General features: G+C 44.1%; 1 protein-coding gene across 8 annotated transcripts; it reads right to left on the bottom strand.

Moving 5' to 3' along the window:
* Positions 1-2405: 2405 nt before the first annotated feature.
* EXD2 (exonuclease 3'-5' domain containing 2) lies at positions 2406-21099 on the bottom strand. Of its 8 annotated transcripts, none has more exons than XM_080345909.1 (14): positions 20961-21099; positions 18712-18828; positions 17286-17696; positions 15556-15963; positions 13553-13809; positions 12391-12517; positions 11310-11620; positions 8961-9067; positions 8614-8749; positions 7500-7856; positions 6165-6347; positions 5787-5861; positions 4968-5046; positions 2406-3886 (listed from the first exon to the last, which is right to left on the bottom strand). In XM_080345909.1, the coding sequence occupies exons 4-13, from the start codon at positions 15892-15894 to the stop codon at positions 4971-4973; spliced, it is 1968 nt and encodes a 655-aa protein (XP_080202035.1). In that variant the 5' UTR covers positions 15895-15963; positions 17286-17696; positions 18712-18828; positions 20961-21099; the 3' UTR covers positions 2406-3886; positions 4968-4970. The 8 variants fall into 8 exon arrangements, 7 of the variants coding, with proteins under 7 accessions (XP_080202035.1, XP_080202038.1, XP_080202039.1 ...); XM_080345912.1 differs by lacking the exon at positions 4968-5046 and adding an exon at positions 4898-4923; XM_080345913.1 differs by having other exon boundaries at positions 6201-6347.
* Positions 21100-21494: the final 395 nt, after the last annotated feature.

Genomic DNA, 21494 nt, shown 5'->3' with positions numbered 1-21494 from the left:
GTTTGCTCTGTTTCCTGGTGACCAACACCACTGAGACCTCAGGTAGTATCACACTGGCTAATTCAGGACAGGAACAAGCACCGTGATGGTTAAGTGGGAGGAGAGGATTCACCTCTAAGGTTGGTGCAGATGATCCTTGACACAGCTGTCTGCCATTCAGGGTGGAATTCACAGTGAGAGGAATCTCTTTTGAATATGGGAAACTATGTTCTGTGCATGTTTATTTGGCTTTTTGCATGTTTTTACCCACTACTAAGCTTAACCATCTTGTCTCTTGCATTACTCCTTCTTCCTGTAAAAGCCTTCAACAGAACTCCCTTGGTGTGGGGCTAACACAAGAGGGGACACTGTGGCTCCCTGAATAACCCACAGAGAAAGCTGGATGTGTCTTCTTTGCACTTACCTCCAACTACCTCTCCCTTCTCCAGAATAATGTGCCCCTGAGGCAGGGGGAGAGCTCTTACGTCAATAACACAGCACTGCATAGAAATGAGAGAAAGGGCTTTAAAATGGTCCTTATTTCCAAAGTACATCAAGGGGATAACCGTTTGTGTCAAACTCTGAAAATGAGGAAGACAGTACAGGTCTAAACTACTGTGGAGGCCTGAAGGAAAGAGATGAAGGACCAGTGATGGGAACTGACCTACTGTTTCAGACTGAAGGTGCCTCTAAATCAGCACAGGACACTGCACTCCTGGCGACAGCTTATTACCAAAACTCCTTCCACACATGAAAAGGGCCCAGTTCCTCAAAGGCATTTAGGTACAGGGTCAGCACAATGTGGTACTTCAAGTCTAACCACGTTGCCTTGACTGAAAAAAAAACAAACCTGCCAAAATCACGTTACAGATAGTGTGAAGTTCCAATACCCCTTAGGGAGCCAGAGCAATAGAAATGCAACAGGAAGATAGCTTCCCACCCCTGCCATTAGTGAATTCCAGAGAAAAGTGCAAGAAGCCCATGGACATATGTTGTCTTCAGTCCTGTCAGTCATCGATGTGACAGCTGGGACCTTTAAAGACTGTCAAGGAGGGAAACCAAGGCAGTCCAAATGCCAAGCCTGTCAGCAGCATAATTAACATGTCATGTATGGTCTACTCAGAAATGCAGCACTCACTGCACCTCCAATTGCCAGGCTATCAAAAATACTGCTCACCTGGTAATTCCTGCACCTTGCGATAATGTCTAAGTTACTGCAAAGCCAAGAAAAAGGTCACCTATAGTGTTTGGGAAGACAGAAATCAGTTTGTAGCCCATGGAGAAAGGCAAGCTAACCTGGGCTGTTGGCAGCTCCTGCTTCAGAGGAGTGCATCTGGAAACATGTACCTGGTCATATTTTTAGAAAAACACATCCATTTCATATGGGTGTAATGTCTGAACCAAAAAGGATGGAGGCAAGTTCTGTGGGGAATTCATAAACTATGACAGGTTTGGGAACCTCATCAGATGGAGCGTGCTCCCCACCAACCTGCAAGAAGTAGTTTGAGGCAGGTGACATCAAGCGCCAGGTAAAACGAAAACTTCTCTACCTCATCTCTGGCAACGTACCTTGGGCAAACTTAGAAATGTAAAGTGACAAGTGATGGAAAGAAAAATCCCATGTTGTGAAAGCCTGCCCACACAAAGAGGCAATTCTCTCCCTCCACAGACAAAATGCATGTGCATGGTTTGGTGCAGGAGGGTCCTAGTACAGTACAGCACTTGGGGCAACCTAGACGAATGCTCAGGTTGAGCAAATAAAAGTTTTTATTTTAAAAAGGTGGATCTGTAGCCATCATGACTGACCAACATGACAGGACAGCACCTGAATCCACTGAAAGCCTTAGAACAACAAATTCAAGTCTACCTGAGCAAACTTGCTATCGCATCACTCCAAAGTCCAGTGCTGCTGCCAGCACGGGCTCTTCCATGGCTGATCTCTTGCAGATGGGTCGGGGAAGGCACTGCAAAGGGAAACTCAGAGGATCAGGTCCAGGTGTTACTGTACAGAATGACAGACTCGCAAGGACAGGATGAGACACAAGAAAAGAAGATAAAAAGCACGCATGCAAAGAAGGAAAAAAGAGCTTCAGTAGTGGTAAGTCTGGTAAAAGAGCAGATTTTTACTTGAATTTAACAATTAGTGACAAATATATACATGAAAGTTTTATCTATGGACTGTCCGAAAATTTAAAATCATAATAATATAAAAATAATCTTTCTGCACAATAAATATACCATTTCCTCTCCTCTTTAAGGTTGATTTAAAATGATGCAGGTTAAGGATATCTTACAAACAAAGAATCCTAGTTAAGCATATATTTATGAAGGAAGTTTGCTTGCAAATTTCTATTTCTGAACAAATTATTTGGAAAAAAAACCCTCTTTAGTGATACCACTGACTCCTTAAATTTAGAGGATCTGTAGTCTGGTTCTTTTCTCGACATCATTTTATTGACTTTACAAACAGAAAAGACAAGAGCCTTGTGGTCAGCACCTGGGTTTCATTAAACAAGGACAACTTTATCAGGAATTCCTGTATCAGAACAAAGGGAGAAAAAACAAAGATGAAGAAGTGAAGATGGGCACCTTGTACTCTTGATTATTGAAAAGGAATTTCTGAGCCATATAAAGAGGTCTGCCACCCTGATCAGATGTCACTGAAGATAGGAAATAGCACTATCTGAACACATGCTTAAAATGCTTTGGAGATAAATAGTTACATTCAAACTGCTGCTACAGACAGGAGGTTCTTGCCGAGATTGCAATCAGCTGTGTGAATTAGCACAGAGACATAACACATTTGGCTAGATCAGTTTTTGTTAAGACCTGTCAGTGATACAGGAAAGGAAAGAAATTGCCCTTATAATGAAAATGGTCTTATTTGCAGCTCTGTGCTAAGTAGTATTTGTCATTAATCTCTGATTCCTTGTCCTTGGGCTGCTACTGCAGCTCCTCTTGGGATGGCATTAATGTACCATTTCTTCACGGCTCCTACTTAACTCGGTCTCTGCTACAAACTGGATTTCTACCCCTGGCCTGTGAAATTTCTCGAATTATCTGATAAGGGAGAGTTTCAGCCACGATCACAGCAGGTCCACAATTGTGCCCAAATGTTATAATAAAATATGGGTCAAATGTGCTATACGCAGTAGCATGAGGTATGAATTCATGGTTTTACTGAAACTTCTTTACAGAGACCTATAGAAGTTGAGCATAGCTTCCTCATTGAGGACAAGCACACTCATCCCATGCAATCAAAACAATCAGAAGTCATTTCACAGGAAGGGTTATGTATTTTTAAAAAGTTAAATATAACTAAAGTCTAGCACCAGGCAAAAAACATGAATATTTAACAAAGTCAGACAGCAGCACATTTTAAAAAAAACAACAGTAATAATTTGCACACACTAGCTTATATTTTCAAAGCATTTAGAAAAAAACACATGAATTAATTATGCCTCACAACACCCTTGTGAGATAGGCAAGTATTATTAGTCCCATTTTAGAGACAGGGATACAGGTATGGAGAGAGTATGACCTGCTCACTACCACATGTCAAATCCACGAACAGAACACCAGATTTTCCAGTCTTCTGCCACACATGGTCTGACATCTTAAAAGATGGTAGTCTTTAAATAAAATTTGTTTCCTCTCACCCCTTTTAAGATGCCTGACCCCATTCGAGTTGGATATAAAAAGGTACCCAACAAGAGCTATTCAGGATAAACACACGGAAGCAGGAAATAACAGTTTTTATAGACTGTGTGTTGCTGGAAACTGTATAAGGAAAGACTTGACATGGGAGCTTCCATACTGTCAGAGTCACAGAGTGTTGCTTCTCATCAGGCATCTGCCACCAGGAAACTCACTGAGGCCTATACGCAATGCTGATACAGCTCCAAATCTGAGAAAAAAAAAAAAAAAAGTAAGGTTTCTTTGCCACTTCCAAACAAGGAATTTCTCTCTGGCAGGGAGTCTTCTCTGAGAAGAACTCATATGAGTACAACTGCACTGAGAGCAAAGACTTTTATCAGGAGACTCTCAAGGTGCAGCTAAGGGTGCACATGTATCTGTTAGAAAACCTGGTAATGTGCACATATTGTGCTTTGTGATAAGGGAGATGGTCTGGAGGCACCAGCCATCCCAGGGGGTTGAAAATAACTCTCCATTGTCACTTTGAGAAGACAAGTTCCCTTAGCATGTCACTTGCATTGAACTAGTCAGTGACAGACTAGGATTAAAAATTCCAAACCACCTGAAAATTCAAGTCCACAGATATAACTCAATGAAATATCAAATCTGGCAAATCCATTGCTGCCTGTTTGCAAACCCAGGCGCAGATGTTAGTGGAGAAACAGAAATGAAAAGTCCTTCCATCTTCAGTTACATTTGTCCACTACACACTGTCCTCACCACAGGATGAGGGAAAGGCTGAGGCACTAAATGCCTTCTCTGCCTCAGTCTTTAATAGCAAGACCAGTTGCTCTCCAGGTACCCAATCCCTGAGCCAGAAGACAGGGATGGGAAGCAGAATGAAGCCCCAATAATCCAAGGGAAAATCGTTGATGACCTGCTACACCACTTGGACACACACAGGTCTATGAGAGCAGATGGGATACAACCAAGGGTACAGAGGGAGCTGGTGGAGGTGATCATCAAGCCACTTTCAAATATTTACGAGCAGTCTTGGCAAACTGGGAAGGTCCCAGTTGACTGGAAGTTGGTAAATGTGATGCCCATCTACAAAAGGGCCAAAAGGAGGATGTGCGGAATTACAGGCCTGTCAGTCTGACCTCAGTGCTGCGGAATGTCATGGAACAGATCATCCTGAGTGACATCACAGCACATACAGGAAAACAAAGCGATCAGGTGCAGTCAGCACAGATTTATGAAATGCAGTTTCTGCTTGACCAACCTGATCTCCTTCTCTGATGAGGTGACCTGCCCAGTGGATGAGGGAAAGGCCGTGGATGTTGTCTACTTACACTTTAGTAAAGCCTTTGACACCGTATCCCACAGCATTCTCCTGGAGAACCTGGCAGCTCATGGCTGGATGGGTGTACTCTGCAATGGATAAAGAACTGGCTGGATGGCCAGGCACAAGGAGTTGTGGTGAACAGAGCCAAAATCAGTTGGCGGCCAGTCACCAGTGGTGTTCCCCAGGACCCAGTGTTGGGGCCAGTTCTGTTTAATATCTGTATCAGTGATCTGGATGAGGGGATTGAGTGCATCCTCAGTAAGTTTGCAGGCAACACCACGTTGGGTGGGAGTATTGATCTGCTGATGGGTAGGAAGGCCATACAGAGGGATCTGGACCGGCTGGATCGTTGGGCTGAGACCAATTGTATGAGGTTCAACACGGCCAAGTGCTGGGTCCTGCACTTGGGTCACAACCCCAGGCAGCGCTACAGGCTCAGGGAAGAGTGACTGGAAAGCTGCCTGGCAGAAAATGATCTGGGGGGTGCTGGTTGACAGCTGGCTAAACATGAGCCAGCAGTGTGCCCAGGTGGCCAAAAAGGCCAACAGCATCCTGGCTTGTATCAGGAATAGTGTGGCCAGCAGGACTAAGGAAGTGATTGTGCCACTGTACTCAGCACTGGTGAGGCCCCACCTTGAATACTGTGTTCAGTTTCGGGCCCCTCGCTACAGGAAAGACACTGAGGTGCTGGAGCAAGTTCAGAGGAGGGTGACAAGGCTGGTAAAGGGTCTAGAGAACAAGTCTTGTGTGGAGCAGCTGAGGAAACTGTTTGTTTAGCCTGGAGAAAAGGAGGCTGAGGGGAGACCTTATCGCTGTCTACAACTACCTGAAAGGAGGTTGTAGCATGGAGAGTGTTGGTCCCTTCTCCCATGTAGCAAGCGACAGGATGAGATGAGACGACCTGAAATTGCGCCAGGAAAGTTTAGACTGGATATTTGGAAAAATTTCTTCAAGAAAAGGCTTGTCAGGCATTGGAACAGGCTGCCCAGGAAAGTAGTTGAGTCACCATCCCTGGAGGTGTTTAAAAAACACACAGATGAGGTTCTAAGGGACATGGTTTAGAGGTGGACTTGACAGTGTTAGGTTAATGGTTGGACATAATTTTGTTAAAGGTCTTTTCCAATCAAAACAATTCTATGATTCTATGATCTAGAGTCCAAGAAGTTGGTTTCATGACAGCTCAATCTGAAGATCTTCCCCATACTTTCGGATCAGCTTCATGTGGTTATGGTCCACTGACCATTGCTCTGGGAGGTGCTTGGGCTGCATGCTGTCCAAGAAATGCTGCCGCCAGCGTCTCTCCAACTGCATAAGTGAGCGCAGGCCTCCTTTAGCAAAACACTGCACCACCTTCAGTCCATGTGGCATGTAGCTCTCATTGCAGATCCTGCCAGGACACAAAGAGAGTTTATTTTCACACAAGCCCACTGTCAGACTCTAGGCTTGCCTGCAATGAACATCAAGACACTGAAGATAATTTCAGCTGTGGAATTCAATTACAGACACACAGTAAGCTAACCAGGAGGGAGAGTTTTAAGCTTTGCTTCAATGACAGACTGCTTTCTGGAACACAGCTACACTGGGAACTTGGTTTACTTCAACTGAGAGAGTGTTATTCTTTTATAGCAACACTAACAAGGCTCTCAAGGTCCATTACAAGCTCCTCAGGAGACAGACTGCAAATTTCTCAAGGCAAGGCCCTTATGACACTCCAGAGCCCTGATCCTGCCACTGGATTCCCTGCCTAGGTAGGCTGAGAGTTATGACATTGGCACATTAAAAACAACAGTAAGCTTAACAAGGAGAAAACATTGACTTCATGCAGGGACCACATACTAGTTAAGAAAAGATATTTGGAAAGACTTTGAGAAAGAGGAAGAGAGGAGAGTTTTGATAATGTCTTTCAGTCTCCCTTCCTGATCTGTCCTTCAAAAGAAGTATAAAATAGTAGAGGAGAAGATGGAGAGCAAGACCTGAAGGAAATTGCTAGAAGAGAAAAGGAAAGGGGAAGCAACAAGAGCTGCAGTTCACAGACCACTACTGGGTTGAGGGGAGAAGGGGAAAAACAAAAACACAGTAAGAAATGTAGTGTGGTTGTTTGCTTAGAGCCTTAGGCTACAGCACATACAACTACCTTCTTCCTATCCTTGCTTTCCAGTTAAATGCATCAAAATACTATAAATACAGACTATTCAGCCTTATACAAGTGAAAAGGTTATGCTTTTGGAGGATCTTTTTTCCTACGCAGACCAATTCCTAATAGTCTCAAATTCAGACACACCATTACTTTAGGGAAGATACATCAATATCCCAAAGAGACCAGCAATGGGGTTTGTCTTATTTTCAGTAAAAAGCTGTGAGGAGGGTGGGGGAGGGAAGTCAGTATAGGTGATCCTCAGCTCTGCAAATCCTGCTGGATTTTCTTTTATTTTGCTGCAGAAGAATTTGCCCAATGCTCTGTGTGTAGACAACTTTTTGTTGAACTTATGTGCTAACATAAATGACTAAAATGTTACATTTGTGGATGGGCTCGTTATACCTGGTTTCCAGACCAGCTGCTTCCTGGAGCATCTCTGGGGTGACTGCCTCTGTGTTAAAGAAGTCCTTGATACTTTGCAGAAGCTCTGCCCTTCGGGGGTCAGGCAGGCTGTCTGCATTCAGCAGGGCTCGGGCCCCTGAGCGCACCTGCCTGCGCAGAGGGTCCTCCAGCAGGCGCACGCCCTCCTCGGAGCCGATGGGAGCACCAAACTCCTCAGCCAGCTGCTGCTTGAGATGGTTGTCATAGTAATTAGAGATGGCATGGCAGGACGTGCAGAGTAGCAGCACATCATGAGAGTTGTGGTCCTTCATCTGGATGGGGAAGTGTCTTCGGTATTCATGAGGAACAATGTTCTTCCTATGGAAGACAAACCAGCCAGCTCATTCCATTTGCCTGGAGCTGCTGCTCCCCTGTTTCTCCTCTTCCTGGCCCACAAAGGGTCAACTAGTACTAAAAGTCCAGAAAAACAAAGACGCCCATGATCAGGCCCTCAGTGTAGCAATAGGTTCTGCAACTTTTTTTATAAAATATCTATTTGTACTTCACAAGCTTTCTGCATTTCTTTATTTTGCCTTCCAAAATTTCGTTGCTTTCAATTACAAAAAGTAATTCATACCATTAAAAAAAAAAAAAAGCAAGCAATGCACTAAGAGACACAACCTCTCAGCTAAACAGCAGCAGCTGCAAAGACAAAAATCTCACCCTTTGTGACCTCATGAACTTCAGGCTCACCTAAACCTTAAGAAACTATAAGGACTAAGTAGTGGAAGGAATAGCACAGCTATTTTCAGAAGGGAATGCCATTAGAACAGCCTGTTGGCATACTGCTGCACCCTGTAATTCAAACTGCAGCACATACAGCTTACATATGTTTTGTTCTCTCCAAGGACTGATACCTCCTGTCTCTGTAAGAGGAGGAAAGGCTGGCCTGTTCAGTGTCAAACTTATCCAGACACATGCGACTACAGAGAATTCAAACAGTGATAACACATCCAGGATGTGAACAAGCATGATGTTTCAGGCCACTAACCAAGTTTCTGGATGCCAAACTAGATGCAGATCTCAGTCCTGTTTCAAAACACGCATTTTTCTCCTAAACCACCGAACAACTCACCGGATATAGGATTCTCGCTTGCCACACACAACACACAAGTTCTCTTTGACTGTCAGATAATAATCAACTTGAGACTCAGGACGTCCTGAAGGCTCAAACCGCAGCTTCACAACAAATGGGTCTGTGCTAATTAGCTCTGAAAGGGTAAAAGAAAATAGAGAATATTCAAGAAAAAGAAAAGTATCTGAAAGTTAAAATAAAGATGCTAAAACACAGCAGTCATCCTAGTGAATTCCCAATAGTGCTTCCAATAAGAAAGGATACAAAAAATTCATGCCCAATTATCTAAGAAACAGGAAAAAAAAAAGTTATATTTCAAATACCAACAGGAAAATTGGTATGCTCACCTCCAATCCCCTTGTCAACATACCACTGAGCCTTCTTCCGATCACAAGTGCACAGAGGCTGTCCATCTGGTGCATGCAGGAAGCAGTTGTCATACAGTGGAGATTTTCTATGAAACAAGGGCAGCATTACAGCAACTATAACAGCATGCCAAAAAAACAGCTCTCTATAGCAATGTGTTCCACAGTAAAATACATGCAGCCTCCTCCAAACCACAGGAGTGCCCCTAAACACACACTTAAGAGTGCTCAGCACTGCACAGGCTGCTGTTAATAGAAGCATAACATCTAAAAACTTACCTGGGGTTCACCAACTGACTGTAAGGTATTTTTGCTTTCCCAATGCCAATAGAAATTAACTCTGAATCACAGGTTCCAAGAGATGCCATCAATGATGACAGTATTTAAAAAAAAATAAAATTAGAAAATAAAAGAGAACTGAAGTCAAGAAGGATGATGAACTAAGAGTAAGTTAAAAGGCAGCGTCAACTTACAGACAAGGCAGTTTCAAGGATCAGCTGCCGAAGCCTGTATTTTAATGTTTTATTAAGATGACTCTTCTAAAACTTATTGTGAACAGCTATTACTTTATTCATCCAAGAGAAATGCAATAAAAAAGCTCTTGCAGCCCTGGGAACCCAAACAACATGAGTCCATGGAAATAGTGAAGCTGGACTGAGGCCCTCTGAAACATAGGCACCTCAACTCAGTCGGTGGCCACGAATCTTGCTTGAGACATCTCTGGGGGTTTGTGGCAGAGCCTGGAAGGGCTCTGTTTTACATAAAACATTTCCTTACTCTGCCAACCTCCTTCAAACAACACTGAAGAGCAGAAAAGGCTAGGCTTGGGAAGTACGTGGGAGGAACTAGCCAGGGATAAAAACATATCACAATACACTGTGGAAAAGTTTCCTGTGTTCTCTCCAGCAAGTTCATATAGGTAAGGACTCAGCAGAGCTCTACCAGCTAAAAAGGCTGATTCACAGTCTATGTAATTTGACAAAACAATTTCTTCTGAGGTCCATGTAAGGAAAAAAAAAAACCAATAAAACAATAACAACGATATCAAAGGTCTCCTTCCACTGAGCATCACTAGTTCGGCTCAATCACCATGATAATTTGAGTACTTCCAAACTCTAAATGAATAAACTTAGAACTAAGCAGGCTTATAGAAAGCAAGAGTGCAAAAGGACTCTTGAAATCACATTCAGTCTTATTACAGATCAGAGACACGCTGCTGAGATACTGTAAAAAAAAGAGAGTCTACAGATTTCTCATGAAGTCAAGTGCAGTTAAAAACAATAAATAAATAAACAAACATGAGGAGATCTCAATTTAGCTTGGCATGCAATTTTGTTTAAATATTAATCTGCCCCTGAGGGGCAGTCCTTCTATTTTGTATGACACAGGCTCCAATTAAAACAAAAAAGATAAATTTGGAGGGACTTGCTGTGTACAACACAATGTCATTAATGACTGCTAATGAAATAAATCATTATTGACTACATTAAAATGCCTCCATCACTAAGCCAATAAACTTCGAAATGAGAAAACAAATACTAAAATAACTGGGTTTCTTTACAAACGGTAATTACAGACAATTTTATTTCCTACATCCATGTGATAAATTTTATTAGATTGTATCCAAACAAAACCAAACATCCGAGCTCTCCACACCTTCCATTGCAATTTGGCTAAAGAGACTTCTCCAACTTGTTTTAGTTTAAAAAAAACCGAACTCTCATTAGCAAAAGGCTGTAAGAATTTAGGATTTGCTCCACAAAATTGCCTGTGCGACAGAGATCCTGAATGCAGCAACAGGTGCCTTTGCAAGGCCAAAGCAGTACGGCTCACTCCTCCCTCTTCCTGACCAACACAGAAGCGCAGTGCTTTGATGCTGCCACAGCCTGTTGGCTGCCTCTGGCACCTCACCTCTCCTAACCTTAGCTGTCACCTCTGCTAAGCGCCCTGGCATCTCTGTGGCTGCAGTGACCTGGGGCAGCACCGTACAAACAGTAGCCAACTAGGCAGATCCTGCTCACAGGACAAGCCCCATGAAGTTGCCACCTTCTCCATGCAGGAGACATGGCACAGCTGTGTGGGCAGTAAATGCCAACAGACAACCCCTCCAACTGCTCATGAGCTAGAACAGATCCAAGTGCTGCCCCCACTTTCAATATCACCTAGAGGGGAAATGGGAAAATAGAAAGAGGATCAGGCTCCCATGACTGTTAGGGCCTGTGTTTCCTTTCCCAGCTCATGTTATCCACTTTGTTTAACGAACAGAGAATGAGGCATCATTCAAAGATTTCTTTCCGCGCTACAAAGAGTAAAATGTGCTCATAGACTTACCGTGCAGAATATCCCACGCCCAGAGGCTTTCGCTTCTGCCTCCGGGGATCTCTCACTTGCTGACTGCCAGAGGGCTGGCCGCTCACAGAAGATTTCCGATTCTTTGTTTTGTGAGGGGAGCGTCCCTCTCCGGTGCTGCCACTCTTCCTTCCTCTAAATGGGATATCCACCAAGCCCCGGCATTTACCCAGTGCTTTCTCCCACAAAGTGGCAGAGTTTTCAACTTCAGATGTAGCAGGGAGGCTGGCAAGTCCCAGCAAATGAAGGAACAGAGCCACTGAGACCTGGGCATCCCTGGCAGCATAGAGAACCTGCAGAAAAGCATAGACATCAAGACACTGAAAAACAGCAAACACTCCCAACCATTATCAGTCTTACATACTTGGTACAGTAAAGCCAGAAGCTGGATTTATTTCCTTCTGAAGATCATGCAAAGTTCTGGCAGTTGAGTGACACCTTCATAACATTACCACAAGCCACATTTTTAGGGTCAGTCAGACTTTAAATACTCACAGGTGACCCTAAGAACCTCAAAGGACTGAAAAAAATTAAGGTCAGCCAGGCCTTAAATGCCCTCCTGGCCCATCAAGCTCTCCCTTAACTAATAAAATGCTGCCTTCTGACACATTGTCTACAAATATTCAGTGTGGTTATTTATCCTGTCACTCCCTCTACTGGTCACTGATTTTGTAGACATCTGCAGCATGACTAAAGAAAGTGAGCAATCAAGGAAATCATAAAGGTCTAAAAATGAAGGTTTCCAGGGCCTCTCTCTAATATTGCACTGACTTCTATAGATTGAAGGGGAAAAAAATAATAAAAAGGTGAGGTTTTGGGTGCACAAACACTTCTTCAAGTGATCTTGCCTTGTAGACTTTCAGGACTAAAGGAAAACAAGGGTCAAGAATGCAGTGAGAACACCTGATAATGATCTTCATGGAAAATGAGGGAAATGCAGGTACAGAGTCACACATAAGGTTTTGAGGCAGAATTCAAAGCAGGCTCAGATCTCCCTGTGTTAATGCCTCTTCTCTACTAAGATGGTTGCTTTTCCTCCCCAAACATGAAGTTGAAGACACACCTGATCTGGTGTCAGTTCTTCTGCCTCCCAATTGCTGCAACGCACATGAGGAGACTTGTCAAGCGGGCAGTTCAGGACTTTTTCAGCTAAAGACTTCAGGCTAAGGCAGTTGTGAAGTAGATCCTTCCTTCAGTTTAACAAGAAAAATGAAACAAACATATTAAAAACAAAACTATATGACCATGCAAGTTCAAATGGTCTCATACACCCTGAACCTGCCAGAATACAATGCAACTCAAACATCACACAGCAGCCTGTCAGCTTTACGGGCCCCTTCCCTCCCCTCTGCTAAAATGTCACTTTTAGATTTAGCAATTATCTAGTGCCTGCAATATGCAAAACAAGCAAGGCCGGGAGTTGGTAACATTCAAGGCTGGGTGTTGGTAACATTTAAGGCTGAAGTGTTTGGCTCTGAGCTACCCATTTCTGAAATACAGAGGTTTATCATAGTGTGACGGATCGCCTGCCCCAGGGGTTCATCACAAGCATGAGAGCCAGGAATGACCCAAAGGAATCCTGGCCACTAGAGACAAGAAGTCCATCCTCAGTGCTAAAAAGGCACAATCAGGTCAGCAAATCCATGCCCAGACCACTAACACTACATCCAGGCACACATATACTGTATGTGAAGAATATTCCCAAGTAAATAATTTTATTTTAGGAATAATGATGAGAAAAAGGCTTCATAATTGTAACCTTTTAATGGAAGTATTGCTATTAAAAGAAAAAATTAGAGCTGATTTTAGTCATTTTTTCAAGAAATTGTGTAATTCAACAGTTCCACTTATGTACCCTGGCACATTTACCCCACACTTCTAGGCAGTGTATTTAAACATCTGTTGACATGGTGATCACTCTTACTGCATTACATCATTGTGCCTGGGTTTCTTACAAGCTGAAGCATCATATTCAGCAAAATCCATATGGATATTGCATGAGAAGACTAACAGACACAATTAGCACATGAAATCTTCATGAAGATTTCATTTCTGTTAAGACCATAGAACAGAACCATGACATGTTCTTGGGCTGTAGCTATCAATACTGATGCTCTAAAACCACCCTGAGAACTCCAGACACACCTGCCAGGTATCATTCAGCATATGCAAATTACTTCTAAAATACTTCCACTCAAATGATGCCTCTGTTTTCAGACACTCACCGCTGTCTCATGGCTAAATACCGAAGATCCATGCTCCCTTTGACTGGAAGACCGTAATCATGAAGTAACTTGCAAGCATCTTCCCAGCATCCTACCCCAACTTTCAACACGGCACTATCTGCCATGATGTCCAACAGGGTCTTTGGGATAGTTTGTCCACTGGCAACAAGCCTAGACAACCGAACAAGAACGCAGAAGCCACTGAAAGAAGCCATCTGTAGGAGAGATACAGGATTTGCTTTTCCCTCCACAGATACCTAAAATAAAGACAAAAAACAGAGTCTGGTTTACAATGTTATTAGCAATACTGGAGCTGAAACAAATTGCAAAAGAGACCACTGAAGACAATAAATACCTATCAATTCATACAGTCAATTATTGTTACGTCTTTGTACTAATTTGTACAGCAAATTACATCATCTGTTTCAGTGTTACTGTCCCCCAGCTACTTCTTGCCACACTCCCACAACAGAAACCTTTCCCTTGTCACCCTTCCCCCTCATAGCTGAGCTGGTGGAAGAAATCAGACACATTTCTTAATCCATATAAAGTGGCACAAAGCCACCCACTACATAAATGTTTATGGCAAACACATTGTTTAACTGGGGCTTATACAAATGACTGTGAATAAATTTCCAGTAATAAATAGTAATTAGTAAAACAGTAATAAGTAATAAATTTCCAGCTAAAATAATGGCAAAGCCAGGATTTATAAATTACTCAAGCCTGTTTTCAGAGTCCACACAGGCAAATGTACAAGTGGAAGACAACCTTTGCTTTCCAGTAGTCCCAGTGAGTTATGGGGTATTTAAAAAAGATGGACCCAATTTGAAATCACTATATTTTTGAAACACCATGTATTTCTACCTATCATTGTTATCCTTTTTGGGTTTATTATTCTTAAGAACTTTTTTCTTTAAGTATGTAGCTGGATTTAAAACAGTATAAACCCAAGCTACTTCTAGTAAATCACCTTTAAAGAGATATTATACAAATCACATAATGCTATATTTAGCCACACTATCACTATGGCTATAAACACAATCACTATGTTTAGTACATGTGCTGGTTGTGCTGGGATTGAGTTAATTTTTCTTCAAAGTAGTTAGAATCTTTTCTTTATAGTAGCTAGCACAGTCTTTCGTTTTGGATTTAATATGAAAAGAATGTGACAACACATGGAACTTCCCATGCTCTTCCTTCCAGTAGCCAGGTTGTGTTTTGGAGTTGGTATGGAGAGAAGGTGAGGACTCACTGATGTTTTGGCTGTTGCCAAGGAGACCAAGGACTTTTTTCACCTTTACAGCTGCAGATGCACATAGAAGCTAGGACGGAGCATAGACAGGAGAGCACCCAGATTGACATCCAGGCTGGCCAATGAGATTATTCCCTGTCATTAGCTGCATGCTCTATATATAGCTGGAGCCAGTTTTTCCGGCTCATTAGTTCTGTGTTAGTTTGTTAGTTCAGCCTTTTGCCATTCAGTTTTTGGCATTTTGTTCTTTTGCCTTTTTGCTCTCTTTTCAGGATCAGCTGTTCGTGATCAGGGCGCTTTCTTTTCTGGGACTGGCTGTTAACTGTGATCATGTTTGAGCACAAACTGCTGTCTGAATCTCTGCTTTTCTGGGATCAGCTGCATGTGACCAGTGTACGTGAGCAACTGCCTTGTGCATCACTTATTCTATATAAATTATTATTATCATTAATCTGTCTCATTAAACTGTTTTTATCTCAGCCCAAGTGTTTCCCCCTTCCCTTTCAATTCTCTCTCATTCCACTTGCAAGAGGGGAGGTGAGAGTGAGGGAGCAGTTGCCATGGTCCTAGTTGCCTGCTGGGGTTAAAGCACCACAGTAGAGTTGATTAATCACAGGAGCTCAGCAAATGAATACAATTTTCAATAGTCAGTCCTGTCGTATCCATTCAAGTAAAGGAATCACTCCTCCCCAGGTGACTTCTCATGGCAATTTGGAACCTAAAGGAGAGACATTGCTTCATCACTCACCCACTCACAATCAATTCCAAGCACTGGCCACTGCTCCAGCTCCTTCTTCAGCAAAGGTTCAACACGATCCCATTCCTCCTGCTCTGAAACTATTGCTATGTCTGCACCAAGGGTCCTCGCTACCCAGGAAAAGGTGGGAGATCTGAAGAAGGGAAGCACCTCCTTATCCTCTGTCTTAATCAATTTCTCTTCTCCTGAGTTTATAGCTGCTTCCTCTCGCTGACTACTAGAGCATGATTTTCCTTTCCGACGCTGGGCTGCTTTCCACAAAACCAGGCCTCCCACTGCAACACCAAGCAGGGTTGCCAAAGTAATTGTCACTGCTGTTTGCTTGGGCATTTTTTTTATCCCACTTTTCCTCCCTTCACTTCATCCACTCAAAATGGCATTGTAAGATTTTATCATAGCCTGCAAAGAAAAAGGAGGTAGAAATTAAATACAACTTAATTATACATGTTTAGAGGTACTAAATACACCCACTGGTATCATATCAAGGTTCTAGCCACAACTCACAATCCTGATGGAAGAAGGACCGAGTGTCACTTTGAAAGACTGGGGTTCAGCAGACAGACTGCTGCAGCGGTGGACGGGGCAGTACAGGAGACTGAATGCCGCTGTTCATCACACCATCAGAAAACTTAAAGGCAATCCACTGATTTATACTGCTGCAACTAGATGCTTCCCCAAACTCTTGTGTTTAAAAAAAAAATAATAATAAAATAGTCAGGGATATCATCAACATATTTTAGCTCAGTTTGAAACTATATCAACCTAGACAAGATTATATTACTGCAGAATAAGCACATCTACTAATGCTTTAGTGAAAAATAGGCATTGTCCATTACATTCACATCCATATTAAGGTCAAATGGCTCTTCAGACATTGAAAAGCCCTAAAAAAGCAACACCTACTTATAACACAGCTTTGCCTCTACCACAAAAGAGCTGAGCTCCCTGACCGAAATCAGTCCTGTCCCTGCACCCCCATCTCCACAGCGCACCACATGCTCTAAAGGTCTGCCCTTACGCACCGGCAGAAGCTGTGGTGTGGGTGCTGCTACAGCCCCTAACAGCATTCGGGGAGGGGACATGGGCACCTGCCCGAACGCTCGTGGACCGGCAGGTAATTTACTCTCGCTTCTTAAACTGAAAGACTGAAAGCGATGAGGCCCAACAGCTGCTACCTACCGCCAACTCCTTCGGGAACCGGGGGGCGCAAGCACACCCCGCCCCGGCAGGAGACGCTCCGATGAGACACACCGCCCCCAGCCCAGCACCAGCACCAGCGCGGGGGGGGCCGCGGGCCGAGCCGAGGAGGCCCAGGCTGCCCGCCATGGGGAGCTGCGCGGCCGGCAGCGGCCCGGGGTCAGGCCGCGGACCGGGGGTGGGCCTGGCCCCCTCGGAAACTGCAGCGAGCGCTCCTCTGGGCCTCCTCGCAGGCCCGGCGGGATCGGGGCAGCTAGGGACGGGCCGCAGCACCCCTTAGCAGTAGGGCGAAGGCGCTGCCCGATTTAGGCTTGGCCGTAGTTCTCCCGGGGGGTGCCGCCCCGCGGGAAGCGGGCAGGTAGGAGGCGCCGAGGGCCCGGCCAGAGAAACCGCGAGCCCACCAGCGTGCGCGGGCGGGACACCTGCCGGCGCGGCCCGCCCCCGGGGTGCGCGCAGCAACCTCCCAGCCCCCGCCGCCCGGCCCACAGACGCCCCGTCGGGTTGCGCACCGGCCCGCCCGCTACCTGCGTCTCCGCGAAACCCTTGTCTCCAGCTGCAGGAACTCCCTGCGGGGTAGTCGTCACGGACACCGGGAGGCTTAGAGTGGCGGACGCTTCCTCTTTCCCGCCCGTGCGAGCGGACGGTGGGCGCCGCCATGTTGTACGGCAGCTACTGGCCGGGCAGCTGAGGCGGGGTGCGCGGCGTCTGTCGGTACCGGCCCGGCGTGCAGCACCGGGCTGCCGTGCCCGGATCCTCCGCACAGAGGAGAGGGGGCTCGATCGCTTCGGGCCCCGTAGCTGTGGAGCGGCTGTGTGGTTGTCTCGCCGCTGCCGAGGCGGCAGGACCCGGCTGGGGGCTCCGGCGCTGTGCTCGGGGTGGCGGCCCCAAGACGGGGGAAACCAAAAGAGAACCGTGGCCATATCCAGAGTGGCGAACTGGAAGAAAACAAAAAGGGAAAAATCAAGTGGAAGGGATGAAAAGCTTAGCAGAGGAGTTCTTATGGCAAAGCTAACGTGTGGGGAACAAATGTGGACATGAGAACTGGGACCCCACAAAACGTGGACAACTACTATAGAGCCAGCTGCTGTGTGCATCGAGTCTTGAGACCACGATTGTCAAAAAAACAAATAAGTTCCTAGCCCAAATTCCACTGCAAATGAAAGGGATCTGAGCATCCAATTTTTTCCAATTCCCTTGCTATTCATATTATTATTATTTACCAATTCTTGTGCTGTTAGAAACCCAGCTAGTTGCATCTGTTTGAAGGGGACACTGAAACCATGGGAAATACTGCTTTAAATTGCTTTGACAATTTGACAGTCTGTGCCAAATTTCATTTTGGTTTTACTTTGACACTTGTACTTTGACACTAATCATCAGGGTAGGAGGATCTCCTTACCAGAGACCTGGTATTTGGCAAACAAGTTGTTGGAGGGGTGCAACAAGGCAGCTAATTGCTGTCGACAGGGAAAATCTCTATAGAAGCAAATTTTTTTCTGTCTGGAGGTGAAAGCTCACTTATATGGTTTTGTTTTTGTTTTAAACTCACTAATGAGGTAGAGATGGATTGATAGGAAACAAGGATCACAGTTGGTTTCCAGAAGAACACTTCTCTGAGCAAATAAGGTCCTCTCTGTGTCAGAAATAAGATGCCCAGGCCATTAAAGCTTAAACAGCTGGTTATTCCAAGGACCTGCTCTAAGCCCAGGATGGTGCAATCATGTCAGGTCTCACAGGTGGCGGGGTCACATCAGGAAAGTTTATTTTTCATTGACTTGTATTTTGAATTTACAAGTGCTTTATGCCCGATAGTTACAGCTTCTGGATAATCAGCCTTTCTGCAAAAAACCCTCAGTCACTCTACAGTGAAGAAATTTTTATCCATTTTTATGTTTCTTCCCAGGGGGTTACAAAGCAATTCCATCTCACACACTGCAGTAACTCACACACCTTGTCTCTGGATCATTCTCTTCCATGGGGAAGATCTGTGTCTCCCTTACAGTCATGATCCCGCCACGGCTTCTCTGTCCATCTCCTGCAATCCGATGCACCAGACACAGTGACCAGCTGAAATGGAGATCACAGAGCAGGAGCCAGCACTACTCAGAAGCTCATCATGAGACTCATGCTCAGGAGAAAAAGATGGATGGGGGTCTGACCGTAACTGAGTTCCCACAGTCAGATAGACATGTTCTCCCTCCTTCTTTCCCTCCCTCTTCCCTTCACACCCCTCAATATATAACGCTTTCTACAGGGTCATGGTCATCTTGTATAAACCTGGATGGTCCCTTGGAAGGGTAGCCCCATGTTTCCTGTTCAACCTGACTGACTGCTCCCTCCCTGCTCCCTTGCTCCAGCATTTCTGTAATGACAGTGTCAGAGTATCAGGGAATTGATCCAGCTGTAAACTAGTTCAAGGAAAAAAGTTACTATCTAGTGGCACCACAGACTTATTTCAAGGCCCAAATGACTGGAAGGAGACCCAAGAAGCTGAAGTGGCTGGGCTCCAGGATCCTGCTGCCCTTTTATGGGGTAGGCAAGACATTTGTAAGAGAACTCTCTCAGAGCTCAAGATGAGCTCAGGATAATGACCAAATCTGAATAAATCTGCTAAGTTTGATTGTAGCTGGACCCATTCGTAATAAACTGGCATCCACCAAGAAAACTGAAATATGCCAGTTCTTCTTTTCACAAATTGTTTATTTTAGTTTCTAAGGCAATGGAAGCTTAAGTGTAAAGTTACAAAAGAGAGGGGAAAACAATAAGATACCCCAGCATTTATTACACAGTAAAAGTCTCACAGAGAAGATGCTATGTAATGGAACCCCTCAAGTCTAGCTTTTCTACAATAACAGGATTGTATCCTTGGCTGCCTTCAAAGCCGTTATTTTTCATGGCATCACTGACATAAACAGAGTCCTGTAAATCCTAAGTCTTTAAGAGCTTGTCTTACTACCTACATAGCCATTTATTCAAGTATAAAGGTTAAATTAAAAATAAATGAAAGCAATTGATGCATGAGTGCACTCTAGCAAAAAAAACAAGTTCCTAAAGCCTGATGAGGACATTGCTGAAGATAGGTAACCAAGTGAGTAAATACCAACTGCTGGCTTAGCCTTACTTATGAGAAATCTGTTTCAGCACGTATCTGGAAGCCTTTACATAGTAAGCAGCAAGATTCAGTTTTCTTCCTGTCTCTGTAGCATGATCTGAGATTTCTGCAGACGTCTCTGTCAAAAGACTAATTTTTTAGCCTGATTTCCTAAGAAAAGAAGCCTTATGCAATTACACTGTCTGTTGGTGTTTCTGCCTGTGGGTCCCCTTTCTTCGCCAGAAAAGCATGTTTAAGCCATTGCCCCATTCCATCTAAATTTGTACAAAGGTAACTTCTGTGAAATGCAAAGCCAAATTGATGAAACAAATCCTAATAAAGCTGTCTCTGATAAAATGGCAAGCATGTGCAGACACTGCTTAATATACATAAAGAGAATCCACACAGCAGTGCCACATCAGGACAAGTCCATAAGAAATGAGGCTTCACTTGTTCTGCTGATCACAGAAAAAAAAAAAAAATTAAAAAAAAATATATATATAAAATTACATTAGCTCATCCTTTAACAGGGAGAAGACTAGGATAAATGATTCAGTGTTCAAAGGAAAATCAATGATAGTGGAATATCAAAGGAAAGAGGCTCTAGCCAAGACTTAAATTGCTGCTAGCAGACAATGAGGAGAGAGCTGCGTGTAGTCCCCACTAGCTCATTACTAACACTATTTGGGGCCACATCCCAAGATACAGAAGAAAGCCAAACTCTCATTTCAACTCCTAATGTGTTTTATCTTCCTCATGTCCATGCTAGTAACCCCATGACTACATATTCAAACAAGTCATTTTGAGCAGGGTTTGTTTTAACAGGGCTGATACCAGGGAGCCAGTAGGAGCGCTTCTTCCATCAAAAACTCAGAATGAGATCAGTTTCAATCAACTGTGAAGCCACATCCTAGAGGTGGAGCTTCACACTGTAACAAGGCGGATAGAAGGTTTAGCTCCTGTTGAAAAGGCAATTCTGCTTTCCCATTCTACCTGTAGGCATTATTCTACTGCTTCACTTCTGCAAACACCAGTGTCTGTTTGGTTCAAGGATTTAAGCAAGCAGAAAGGTAGCACAGCCAAAACCAAATACCTTGAACTAACTTACCATGAGCCAGACCTCAGTGAAACTACATCCAAGCCAAAATATGAATCAGCAGTAATTCACTGTAGGATCTGCCAGAGTGTGCAGGTTTTGCAAAGAACCTGAAAAAAACTGCTGTCAGAGGTGTGAGCTGCCAGACTGATCCCACGAGGATGAGTTATGTTAATATTCATCATCAACAACATATTTCTTTATTAATTGCCAACTCTTTCATTGCTCTTGTAGGTACAAAGAGCTAGAACATGGTTCTTTCTCATCTCTGAAAGGCCTCTTATTAACTTGGTGCATATCTATGGATAACATCACCAGTCTACTGCCACTCGAGCTTGTACGTCAACTGTCAGATCTGACTGAAAGCTCTTTGTAGATCCTAGCATCCAGGGTCCATCTAAATTTTAGAGGTCCTCTATATGGCATCTCTCAGACAGTCCTTTGATCTATCCATGCAAAGACGACCCTTGTTTAGGTCTCTTGCCTCCATATTGAGACTGCCCAAATACCTCTCCCTCCAGCATTAACCACCTTCTTGTAACACAA

Source organism: Nesoenas mayeri (genome assembly GCF_963082525.1).
Source record: "Nesoenas mayeri genome assembly, chromosome: 5".
Taxonomy (NCBI): Eukaryota; Metazoa; Chordata; class Aves; order Columbiformes; family Columbidae; genus Nesoenas; species Nesoenas mayeri.
This window is presented reverse-complemented; position numbering and strand designations above follow the sequence as displayed.